Here is a 13,192-nt window from a genome sequence, read left to right on the forward strand (position 1 = left end):
AGCCTCTTTATGTGATTGGATATTGACTCGTTTCCGAGCCATCAGTAAGTTATTATATTTATTTATTTAATGTTTGCTTACTGTGTCCTAACTTCTTGTTTTGTTTTGATATGCCCAAATAGGCTGCTCGTGTGAGCTAGTTTGATTATTGGCACCTTTGAAGCTCTAATGTCCTGTCACTAGGTCGTTAGATCTGTTACTAGGTATGTGAACTCAGGAGTCTGCCCCCTCCTCCAGTATTGATTCAGATCAGGTGTCCAGGTAGGTAGCCACCAAGTGTGTGGTGCAGGCTCTCACCTACAGTCCTAGACAGGCATGGGTGATTGGTGTATGCACAGGTATCTGGCTGCAGCAGAGGGACACACTCTGAGCAAGGCAAGTGACTGACGGCCGCCCCCGAGTGTCCAGGAAGACGTGTCCCTGTTCCTAGAACGTGCGTCAGTGGGTGGGTTTTGCAGCTGGACTATGAGCACCCAATACTGTTGGCTGTAAGGCCTGGGGGGCACCTCTTATTCTTGGGCCGCTATCATAGGTGCCTAGGTGGCATGGGTGGAGCCACCAGTCCTCAGGCCCCTGATGTGGGTAGGTGAAGACCCTGCTTAATGGGCAGAGCAGTGTCAAATGTCACGAACCTGCCACTTCATAGCTAAAGGAGTTGAAGTTAGACTTCCTGTATGTACCCTGTTGTACTGCGGTAATGAGGGCCTACGCTGTTGAAATGGGCCCAACAAGTCTATGCAGGGGGAAAGGCACTCAAAGTCCGTGGATCCCTTATGCCTGTACCTAGGCAAAGGAGATGGGCCTACCCTGGGTTCCTGGCTTAGAGGAGCTTGCAGTTTTTTTCCCCCATTTGTTAATTTGTTCCCTCTCTAAGGCCAGGAGAATGGCTGAGGGCGTGTGATGGATCCTACTTCTGGCCCAGGGGAGTCAGCAATTGCTGAAGCTAGTCCAGGACCCAGTGCAGAGTAGGGAGTGGGTAAATGGGAGAGAGGTTTTTCCCTAAGAAGGGTGTTTTTCATCTGCACGGTAGGCTGGATGCGATTACTTATTTTTCGCCGATCGAGGGCTGCTTCTCACTGGTTCTGGGTGGCTGACTAAACTCTCTGCCTCTCGGCATCTCCTGGTGTGGAATATGCCTCCCGAGCACGGCTACTTGCCTGCCTCACCACTCACCCCTGAACTGATCAGGCCTGAAGGGCTCAGGCTCTCACCGGGTCAGGTCTGGCAACTCCTTGCTGTTTCTGAACCGTCTCTCCCTCCCCCTGCCACTCAGTCTGGTTCCTCAACTTTGCGTTTGATTTTCAGGTCTGCTAAATTGTCATATATAATTGATTCACTTGTTTTTTCGGGTCTTCGTTGTAAGAGGGTCCACTAGAAGCATCTGACTTCTCTACCATCTTGGCCCCACCTCTGGAAATTTATTTTCATTTAATATGTTATAATCCATTCCTGTTAGTGTTTTTGATGCTCAAATTATCCCAGATTTGGCCAGTGAGAGCCCCTTCAAGTTGACACCTGTGTCTTTTTGAGTATTCCCATCAATTTTTTGAAGCACTTCCTTACTTTCTGGCACAGAAGGGTGTTCCAGGCTCACATTGTACTTTCTGTGTCTAAGTTTTGTAATTAATCATTTCTCCAAGGAGCCCCCTGGTTCTTTTTAGCGGAGACTGGCATTTAGAAATCAAGATTTGGGTGGTAGTTATGCTCATTTGTGTCATTTCTTCTAGGCCATTGCATTGAATACATGTAGACGATATATATGTGTGTGTGTGTGTATACATATTAAATCAGATGTTGGAAAGAATCTTGCTTACAGCAGAATACCATCTATTAGATGAGAAGGAATGACAGGACTAAGCAAATCATCATTTGGGAACTATAGTAATAACTGTTTCAGGCAAGAATCATCAATAGATACCATAACTTGTGGATGAAAGTTTAATGAGGAGCAAGATGTTAACAAAGTTTCAAAGATTCTACCCACAAGATACCTACTAGTTAAAAATGGAAAAATAGTTACTTTACAGTGGAGAAACCTAGTATTAACCAAATGATCAGAGATCAGTTCACCACTAATGGGATATGTAGACTTTATGTGCCTCCTGCTGTCCTCTTCTAATTGGCTATCGTCTGTGTATATGAAGGCCAGTGCTTTTTACAGTTAATCTTGTATCTGAAGCAGTGTGTTTTAACTCCAGCCTGGGGAGGGTGCTTTTTGGAACAGGGGAGTGTTTTTTTCTCCTCTGGTCTGGTTTAAGGCAGTGACTTTTTCCCTAGGGGCTGCATATTTCATGTGAGGGAGATCAGAGTCTGGAACCTGCAACCTGGACTGGCTCCAGATCCCACCTGACATGTGAGACCAATACGTGAGAATCACCAAAACACAACCCCACAGGGGAACTCTGGGAGACTGGCCTTGGCCCCCACCCTGAATCCCAACTGGTTAAATCACTATCATACCATGCTGGACTGCTTCCTCCTGCCATAGTGAGTCTGCAGCAGCTTTCTTTCTTCCATTTGCATCCCTTACCGATTGTTCCTGGGTGACTGTGAAGGAGAAATGGCATCTCCCCCAACCACCTTTACATATGATGGTGGGCTCAGCCAGGTCCACCACTGGGATTAAGACGTGTCTCAACTTGGAGTAGATGAGAACTCAGGAGCCAGAGTGACTGAGTGCCCTGACCTCCTGGGAAGAACTCAGCCTGAAGGTGAGGCCTGGTAAGCACACCTCACTCCCTGGTGGGTAGGCAGGTGCTATCCTTTCCCCAGACTGGCCCACAGGCCAGAGCTATCACCATCTCAGACATGGAGACACGGCAGATGTGCCTTCAATACATTCAATCACAAATGGGTGAGAGGGCTTCTTCCCACTGAGACCAGACCTTAACTTCATATAAACGGATTCAAACAGTATCTCTAGGTTTTGCGTTTTCTTTGTGGGAAGGTTTTTGATTATGAATTCAATTTCTTAACTATAGTGCTATTAACATTTTCTATTTCTTCTTCTGTTAGTTTGGTCCCAAGGGAAATTTGAAAAATGGGAAACAGCTACTCATCATAAAAATGCCCTTTCTTATGCAGATAGCTTCTTGGGGTCTGAAACTGAAGCTCTAGCCACATCCACATGCCCTATGCCTTGCTTTGTTTCGGGCTACCAAATGGGTGTTAAAAGTATATATATGGTTAAAAAGCCAGAGTTCTCTTCCCTTCTTATAAATTCAGGCTCTCATTCAACATTGCTTGCCAGGCACAATGTTAAGGTATTTTGGATATAATGGTGAACAAGAAACAGTCTCTGTCATTGTTATGGATTGAGTTTTGTCTCCCCAAAATATGTGTCAGAAATCCTAACCTCTATACCTGTGGCTATAATCCCATTTGGGAATGGGGCTTCTTTGCTATGTTCATGAGACAGTATTAGTATAGGGTGTGGCTTAAGTCAATCTCTTTTGAGATATAAAAGAGATTAGACAAGCAAGAGAAGTAGAGATGGAGGAAGAGAGATGCCAAGCCTCATGAAGGATCCCCCAGGAGCAGAAGCTCAAGAGAGATAAGGACGTTCCTCTGGAGCCAACAGAGAAAGAAAGCCTTCCCTTAGAGCCAGCATCCTGAATTCGGACTTCTAGCCTCCTAACCTGAGAGAATACATCACTGTTTGTTAAAAACACCCACTTGTGGTATTTGTTATAGAAGCACTAGACAACTAAGACCGTCATGAAGGAGCTCCTAGTCCAGTGGTAGGAACCAGAAAATTCAGTGATGTGGTAGGTGTGTGGTTGGGGTCCTAGGGGCAGTCACGAGGGACACATGGGAGCACAGTGGTGTACCCAGCTCAGTACAAACATGATCAGTAAATAGGGGAATGATGTTGGTATAATGCAGACGTTGTTTTGGTTCATATATGACTTTTTTCTTCGCAAAGGGAGCTGGAATAGTGGGAGTAGGAAAGAAAAAGTAGAAAAGTAGGGGGAAAAAGGTAGAAAAGAGAACCTATTGTGCAGCAGGAGCCCTTGGGCCTATTATTAAAGAAAATAAAAACAGTGCCTATACCCAGGAGTCCTTCCTCAAAAAGCTGCATCCCCAGCCTCTGGCGCCCTTGGCTGTGGCAGGTTGCGCTGCCTTTTGTGCCTAACTTAATAACAGTCTCACTGACTCAGAACTCCTCTTTCATCTGCATTGTCTTGGGACCCATCAACCTTGCTCTAACTAGTTTTGCCAGGATTTTCACTCTACTTTTTGTGTTCATTTTTAATATTCATTGTGGCAACCTCTAGCTGCACTGAACTGCTAGCGTTGATGATCCAAGTCATTTTTAGTGCTCTGGTTAAAAACTATACGTTTTGAGTGGTCTGTTCCTCACCTCATTTTTCACATAAGAAAGCAGAGCAGTTTTAGAGAACATGAGATTTTCTAAGAAAGTCTATATTGCTTTATAGCAGAAATGTCTGTATTTACAGAGGAATGAAACTTGTGAGTTAGACAGAATATAAAGAGACAAAATTCTAAATAAGAAAACAATTTTAAGTAGCAGCGATAGAACTCTATTGCCTTTACTTGGCAATGCAGTTGTAAAGTGCTTTTATACATATTAGAGTGGGCATAAGCTTCGGCAGCAACACAGTGTGGGGTGAGTTCTGTAGCCCCTATTCTCCCCGCTTTTTTGACGGGAAGTCAGACTTTTTCCAGCCCTGGTTGGCCTGCCCAGGCTCAGTGCTACTGTCCAGGGTCACTGCCTTGGGGATCTGCCGAACTTGGAGTGCCCCGTGTGCCGGGAGTTCTGGTTTTGAAGCTGAGCTGAGGGCAGCAGAGCAGGAAGAGGAGACTGTGCCCCAGAAACAGGCCAGCACTTGTTATGCAGCACTTGGCGGTTCCCCCACTACCCCTTTTGTTGTGTAACCTCAGTGTCCACAGTATTCCCTTTTGTTGATTCCCTCCATGTGACTGTTGTTCTATCAGTCTTCTTAGTTAACTAGGCCTCCACACACAGCAGTGGGGCACAGCGATTTCCCAGATGGTGGACTTTCCCAGAACATCCCCTTTGTGTGGCTTGCACAGGCTGGACCAGGTCCTGCCTTGTCTGGATAATAAAGCTGCCTGTTTAACTCGTTTCTAGATGGCCAGTTCCTCAATTCTCCAACACCCTGGCCTGCTGCTGTGCTGAGAGCTCTGGGGCCCTTGCCTTCAGGAATGCTTTGGGGGGACAAACACAGACCTAAGGACGTACCGAGAGCTGTGGGTGCACGGGGAGCAGGCGTGGAGTGAGCAAGTGAGGGGTGAGGCCAGAGGAGAACGGGAAGATGGAGGCACAGACTGGAAATGGGAGATGGGAGGACATGGCAGGACACAGATGTCCTGAGATGCTGGAGACCCCAGGGGCCACCCCACCCAGCACTCTGCATCAGTACAGGGACACGTGCCTGCTTTCTGCAGCATCCCTGACAGTCACACACCCTCTGCCTGGCTGCTCCAGGGTCCAGGCATATATGTCTTATGGAGGCAGATGTACTGTCCTGATGGAGCTGGAGCACCAATGCTGAAAGTGCTTTCGTCTTTGGAGCCCACACCTTCTCCCTCTGGTGGCCATGCCCGTGGCTTCTGGTTGTGTCCTCCAGCAGAACAAAGAATGAGCAGGTTTCTCTTTGCAAGGACTAAGAGGGTTGCAGAGACCACTTCAGGTCTCTGATTCCCATGTAGCTGGCCTTGGAGCTGGGGGCTTCCTGGACCAGCAAGCAGCTTTAGCAAGAACAGATGTGTCTGGATGCAGAAAATAATGCAGCTGACCTATGGCTGGCTGCACCCATGGCAGGCCCATGGCTAGGTGACCAGGCAGAGGGGGGGCTGAATTTGTGAGATAAGTACTGAAGAGCCATACATTCCTGAGCAGGAAAATGAGTCAGACTAGACTGGGTTTATGTCCTGACTGCAATTTAGTAGCAGCAGGCAAACATTTAACCTTTCTGAGCCTGTTTCCATATCTGCCTACTAGAAGTAGCAGCTCTTATCTCATGAAGAATGGTTTGAGAGACGTGTGAGGTACCTGGCGTAGTGCCTCCCAGAGAGGAGGTGTGTAGGTGCTGGAGGGTCTGCGTTATTGCCATGACCTGTACAGTTGGGGCAGGGGGAATCTGTAGACATTTATCTCCAAAACTTGCGTTTGGTCCTGTGGTTCAAAGGCTGATAGCACGGGCAACTGTCTGTCAGTTAGGGGGGAAATTAGGAAGGAGAACCTGTTCAGGATGGAGAAAGGGACGATGAACTCATTTTTTTAACTTTCAAGTTTCAAGTACATTAGCATGTTAAAGATGAAAATGGAGACATGGGTTGGATATTTTAGCTTTAGCCCCATATTTCAGAAGTAATTCAATTAATTTTCAACCCCCCAAAGCTCTGTATGTATCCTCTGGCTAATCAGACCCAGGACCCTACCCTGCCCTGCAAACACTGCTCTCTGGAACCACCATTACCTTATGTCCACAAAGACCTGTGTTCTCAACCTCTTCTCTGCGGTTCCCTCCCCCGCAGGCCCTGACTGAGGCCTGCCTCTCGTGAGACATTGGTTCCCCTGCACCCTTCCTGCCACTTTACCCTGGAGCTCAGGTCAGGACTTGGCTGGAGCTCCTTCTCTCAGTGCTTCTCCACACTCCTTTTTCTCCCTCTTGCAAGACACCCGCCCCTCACTGCTGCCAGCCTTCTCCTGTCTGAAAGCCTCAGCACATGCTCTTCTCTCTGCCTGAAATGCTCTTCTCTCTACTCTAGAATTTAAGATTTTCTCTGTGTTCTTTTTTTTGGTTGAATATATTTTTTTTAAGATAATTAAGCCCAGTAAGTATATCTCTCATTTGAATGTAATACTAACACCTTTTCTTCTTCTCGCACTTTCTGAACTTTTGAGTATATTCATTTCCTCTGTTGTTTTCTGTGCTACTGTCAGTGTCACTGGTTTGATTTTGCCTCTTTCATTTATTCATCTGATAGGGGTCGGAGTCACTTGGCTGTTGGTGAGTCCGTTCATAAGAGCTGGGGCCAGTCTCTAAATCTGGAATGCAATTTAGTGAAGACAGGGATGTGCTATTAGGAAGCGGCACTGTCATCTCAGAGTAAGGAAGCTGAAGCATTGGATTATATGCATTCCACTGCATTTTCAGAGAGAAAAAATATTCCAGAGGTAAAGCAGCATTATTAATTGAAAAGAACTGTGTGCGAACTGAAGATCTGCCCACAACCTCTTCATTTCTGTAGCTGTGTGAACTTATCTTAACACAGCTCTCGAAACTTTGGTTAGTTGTTTCAGAAGAGCGAGAACTCCCAAATCAATACTGCACATTTATCGGTCTTCCACATAAACGGATTCCGTTCAGCAAAGCTATGGCATAAGACACTGATTCTGGGTGTTTAAAGCAGACAAATCCCAAAGCCTTCGCTTTCCTTCTCTGTCTTTGCATGCAGTCACTTTGGTTAATGGTCCAGCCTGTAAAGAACTGAAGAACAGCTCGTAAAGAATCTCTTCCCACACCTGGGCCTCTAAATTCTCCACAGACATGGTCCTGTCCACCTCCTGAGCTGGAAACATCCCTTTGGTCTGGGCCCAAGGATGGAGTTGGTGTCACAAGCCTGCTCCCACCCCGCCCTCCATCCCACTTCACTGCGCCGTCTGGGTGAGAGGGCAGGGCCCTTATTATCTTTTTTTAAAAAATATTTTATTGTGTTTTAGGTGAAGGTCTACACACAGTTTAGGTTCCCATTCAATGACTTCTACACAAATTGTTTAATGACATTGGTTACATTCTTCACTATGAGTGAACATTCCTCTTATTTCTGTTCTGGTTGTTCTGTTTCCATTAATCTAGTCTCCCTTTCCCCCTTACCTTCTCATCTTTGTTTGAAAGTAATTGTTGACTGTTTGGTCTTATATAGATGATTTTTTAAAGTAGCACAGTACTCAGGGGTGATATTCTTTATTTTTTTGAGCCACTCAGTTTTTTAGCTAAAAGGTAACCTCAGGGGCTAGTTTTGGTTCAGGGTTTAAAGAGTATCTCAGGGCAGCAGTCTTGGAGAGTCCTCCTGTCTTATCTGGTTCAGTAAGCCTTGACTTCTTAAGAATTTGAGGTTCTCTTCTGCATTTTTCTCCCATTTTATCAGGGTCCATCTGTTGTGGCCCTGATCAGAAAAGTTGGTGGTGATAGCTGGGCACAATTTAGTTCTTCTGGTACTTTTCGTATTTTGACTCCTCAACTTTTAGGTTTCTGCTTGAAAGAGGCCTTCCCTGACACTCTATGTCTAAGGAGGTCTCCCTCTGTTTTGGTCTTATCACTGCATCCTATTTATTTTGGTATGGCCAAACTTAACCCAATTTATAATTATATTTGGGTCTTACTTGTTTTCTGTCCCTTCCATTAGTTTAAGTTTCATGGAAAAAAAAAAAAAAAACATTGCTGTTTAGTCGATTCCAACTCATGGTGACCCCATGTGCGTCAGAGTAAAACTGTGCTCCGTAGGGTTTTCAGTGGCTGATTTTTCTGAAGTAGATCACTGGGTCTTTCTTCTGAGGTATCTCTAGATGTACTCGAACCTCCAACCTTTCGGTTAGCAGCCAAGTGCATTACTATTTGCACCACCCATAGGCTCTCTGAGTTCCATGAGAACAGTGATTATGTTTCCAGTGCTTAGCAGAGAGTCTGGTAGAAGGGAAGAACTCTTTGAATGAAATAATGAACCAACAGGGAAGAGAGGCTATGATGGGGGTTATGGGGAAAGCTGTGACTAGCTGCTCCCTTGATGTAATCAGCTGCTTTTCCTTATCCAAGACAAGTTGGCATAAAAGTCATTTTTCACATGTGCAGAATCCAGGAGTTTTGTGAAGTTCAGATGTGGGTGGATTCCAGTTTTTGTTTTGAATTTTAGTGGGAAGCCACTCCTGTGAGCTCTCCATGTACAAGGAGCTCCATGTCCAATACTGCTTTAAAAGAAAAATTAGTCAAGTGAAATAAGAGGCAGCATGATGTAATGCAAGGATCACAGCCTGAGAGTCCAAAGTTAGCTTCTGGTCTTTAGTTCTTATATTGTCTTCGTCACAGTACAAAGATTTTATATTTCTATTTCTCATTTGTGAAAGAAGGGTTAGACTAAAATGATGAAGTCCCTTCCAGTTTGTACAAGTATGCTTTTAGCTACAAGTAACACACAGTGGCTTAAGCAATCAAGACATTTAATTCTCTCATAACAAGAATATGGATCCATTGTAGTTAGTGTTGGTCTGGTGGTTCAAAGATGTCATGAAGGACCTGGACTCTTTCTTCCTTCTGCTTTGCCATCTCCTATACTGGCTTTGTTTTCAGGCTTGTTCCTCATGGTCACAAGATGGCTGCTGCAGCTCTAGGCATCACAGCTTCCCATGAGCACATCAAAAGCAGGAGAGATGGGGTATGGAGGAGAGCTCTCCCCATGGGTCTCTCTCCTTTTATAAGAACTAAAATCTTTTTTAGAAGTCCTCCAGCAGACTTCCTTTTATGTCTTATTGGCTAGGACCACTCCACATATGCACCCCAGCCTGACCCCTTGACAAGAGAATGGAAGCACCATATTTGCTTTCCCCAGACTATAATTCCTCCTGCAGGGCTGGGCCGTATCGGTGAACAACAGAGGAGGAGTTAAGGATAGGGCTGTTGAGTAGGCTGCCTCACAGATCTGAAATCTTGTGATTCTAAGTGTTTGGCCTTTAGGAGGCTGCCTTGGTATCTTGCAGGGACTAACTGTACTCTTCACATCTCTAGTGAGGCAATGGCTAGGAACAACTTTTTTTTAAGGAATGGTTCTACATTCTTGAATGAGAAGGGAATCAGAAGGGGTTTGGAAATAGATGGATTCATTGGCCAAGAAAAGTTCAGTGGCACCTGAGCCACAACTGACTGCCTGTTGATGACAGCTGCCCTAATGGGGAGCAGAAAGGATCAGAAGTCACTTTGAACTGTGAAGCAAGAACTCAGTTAACTTCCTCAGCAAACCGTACTGGTCCTCCTGTCTGTCCAGGCAGCAACATCAGGTGTTCACAATCAGCAGAATCTTGCTTTGAAGCTGTCTGATAAATCACGTAACAGATAACTAATGTATTTGTAATGGCCATATTTTTAGTAAGAACCTACTATGTACCAGGCACTGTGCAGGTCCTGGAGATACTGACACAAAGGGAAGAGATGCCAGTCCTTAGGCGGCTGACCTTCTCGCTGAGGGGAGGCACACGTCAACAGATAAACAGGCTTTCTGAGGTGAGGAGGGGAGGCGGCACAGAGTGGGAGTAGGCTCCTCTGCCTGAGAGGTGATCAGAAAGGAGGTGACCCTTGTGTTGAGAGCAGCATGCGCCAGGAGGGAGTCACTGATCAGGAGTGTCAGGCCCTGTGTATGTGGGGCTGAAGCTTGGAGGGCTCTGTGGGCCATGCCAAGAAGTGTGGGCTTTATCCTGCAGGCAAGGGAAATTTGACACTTCCCATAGATAAGTCTAAATGTAATGTGTGTCCCACAATTTCCCAATACTCCCCCCCGAGAAGTTACAGATTTACTCAGTACCTTAGATTGAATAGTTACTAATCTACATGCATTTATAGCAAAGTGTCTAAAATGTAATTTGTTTCTAGTGATTTTAAATGTTTTAATGGTTTAAACATTACTGAGAAAGTATGTTTAATATTTCCTAAGTTATTTCCCAACTTTTATCAACTCTGCTGTTAGCGTTTCTCTACCATTAGGGACACTGCCAGAACTCTTGTTCTCCAGCAGTTTATAGAGGTATTCAGGGATGATTCTGCCCACGGTCTGAGGCAAACCTCTTGTTATTTGCGGGAGACCAGAAGGAGCCTTCTACAGCCACCAGGTAGTACTGTCCACTTCCGGGGGGGCTCCAGTTCTCACTTCCTTGGGGCCACGGATCAAATGTCACCTTATCAATGAAGCCCCCACTCCACCCCCACCCCCTTTAACACTACAGTCCCTATCTTTCTCTTTTTTTTTCATACCAAACTTACCTCCTTTTAACATAATAAAATTTACTAGGTTTATTGTTTATTACTGTCTCCTGCTAGAAATCTAAGTCCCTTAAACGTAGGGATCTTTGTGTGTTCTGTTCACTGGTATATCTCCACCACCCAGAACAGTGCCTTACAGAAGACCTAGATTAAAAGGTCAGTAGCTAGTAATTAGAAAGCACTCCTCTACAACTTCCCACCTATTGTCATTGACCGTAATTTGTCACTAAACAGAAGTGATCACTAAGTCAATAATGACAGTCTTATTGAACTTGTTAAAGCAAAGCTGCTCATATCCTGCTTGCATGCCTTTAGTGTTGAGTCATGGTGCCCTCTGAGGATAAACATTAGAGGTTGCTAAGGGTAAAGAGCTACAGCACAAAAACAGAGGTGGGGTCTTAGCCTTTGGTTACAGAGTATTGTAAACTGATCATAACAGATGATGTTCTTTTGAACAGGTATAAGAGTTTGGTCACTGGGACCCGGGCAAGAGGGGTCATTGCTGTCCTCTGGGTCCTTGCCTTTGGCATTGGACTGACTCCGTTCCTGGGATGGAACAGCAAAGAAAGTGCCACCAACAACTGCACAGAGCCCTGGAACGGAGCCATGAATGAAAGCTGCTGCCTTGTGAGGTGTCTCTTTGAGAACGTGGTCCCCATGAGCTACATGGTATACTTCAATTTCTTCGGATGTGTTCTGCCTCCACTACTCATAATGCTGGCGATCTATATCAAGATCTTCCTGGTGGCCTGCAAGCAGCTTCAGCGCACTGAGCTGGTGGACCACTCGACGACCACCCTTCAACGGGAGATCCACGCCGCCAAATCCCTAGCCATGATCGTGGGAATTTTTGCTCTGTGCTGGTTACCAGTACATGCTATCAACTGTGTCACTCTTTTTCAGCCAGCTCAAGCTAAGGCTAGGCCCAAGTGGGCAATGAACATGGCCATCCTCCTATCACATGCCAACTCAGTTGTCAATCCCATTGTCTACGCCTACCGGAACCAAGACTTCCATTATACTTTTCACAAAATCATCTCCCGGTATGTTCTCTGCCAGACAGATGTCCTCAAGAGTAGGAATGGGCAGGCGGGAGCACAGCCTGCTCCTGATGTGGGCCTATGACTTAGGCTCTGGCCTCTTCAAGAAGGCACAAATTCACAATAAACAAAGGGACATGACATGACTGACTGATCCTCATTGTGAAAGACAGCTACACCTCACAAGCATACGGGCTTCCTCTGCTGATTATTTCCCTGGAGTTACCACATTATCTAGCTAATACGTACATGTTGTTACCAGGCTCCCGGGCCTGACAAATATATTTTGTGGCATTTATGGTTCTACTCAGCTGCTCTTACTAAGTGGATGATGCTGACATGTGAATGGATTCTAAAAGATAGCTTTTTTTTAAGAGTCTGCATCTTTCATAGTAGGAAATAATTGAAACCATTTTACTGTGAAACACTATGAAGTATTATAATGCAAACATTTGAAACTTAGAGACAATGGAAAAAGTTATATATACTAAAAATGTATACTTATTCCTAGGGCAGTCAGGAAAACTAAAAGTATAATTCTTCAATCAAGAAATTGCTGTATTAACTTAGGGAAATGATACTCTCTTAAGTTCTTCAGTAGAATATTGTCAGATAACAGTTTTGAGCTCCCTTCTTTTCCATGTACAGAAAATTTACTCTAGAGGAAGAAACTGAAGAAATGGGATCTCTCCTCTACCAGATTCCACTTTCCCCTTCTAGAGCTAGGTAATGTGTTTGACTTCTCTCCTAACCTCAAGTTTGGCTAAGATGTTGGAACGCAAAGTATTAAAGTTTTACTGAGTAAAAGTATATAACTCTGTGTATGTGTATTAGGTGAAATAATAAAACTTTAAAAAATAAGCTTAGGGTACGGCATTGGCTTGTCATACAGAACTGTATCTACTCTCTGTACTTTACCCTGAAGACTGCTTTAAAAACTTATGTTTATACCCAGCCCAAGTTTCCTTAGTAGTAGAAAAGTCTTGACAGATTTTATTTGCCACACCTCAAAGTAACAAAATGCTCTGCCAGCCACAGAACATTGCAACATCTGTGGCATTTGGCTTTTCACACAGCATTCACTTGCTAGCACCTCATAGGGTGAGGGTTTCCTGGACTGTAAAATCATCTTTT

The 13,192-nt window shown here is 45.0% G+C and overlaps 1 protein-coding gene and 1 pseudogene across 1 annotated transcript in view; one reads left to right on the top strand and one right to left on the bottom strand.

Annotated features, from left to right (window-relative positions):
• ADORA2B (adenosine A2b receptor) overlaps window positions 1-13,140 on the top strand; it is a 32,067-nt gene extending 18,927 nt beyond the window's left edge. Inside the window, exon 2 of the mRNA XM_004375960.2 lies at window positions 11,477-13,140. Coding sequence (XP_004376017.1) covers window positions 11,477-12,143 — 667 coding nt within the window. The 3' untranslated portion in view covers window positions 12,144-13,140. The remainder of the gene's footprint in view (window positions 1-11,476) is intronic.
• Window positions 6,759-7,662, bottom strand: LOC105756249 (splicing regulator RBM11 pseudogene; annotated as a pseudogene).
• Window positions 13,141-13,192: the final 52 nt, after the last annotated feature.

This window comes from Trichechus manatus, unplaced genomic scaffold (genome assembly GCF_000243295.1).
Source record: "Trichechus manatus latirostris isolate Lorelei unplaced genomic scaffold, TriManLat1.0 scaffold00040, whole genome shotgun sequence".
Classification (NCBI taxonomy): Eukaryota; Metazoa; Chordata; class Mammalia; order Sirenia; family Trichechidae; genus Trichechus; species Trichechus manatus.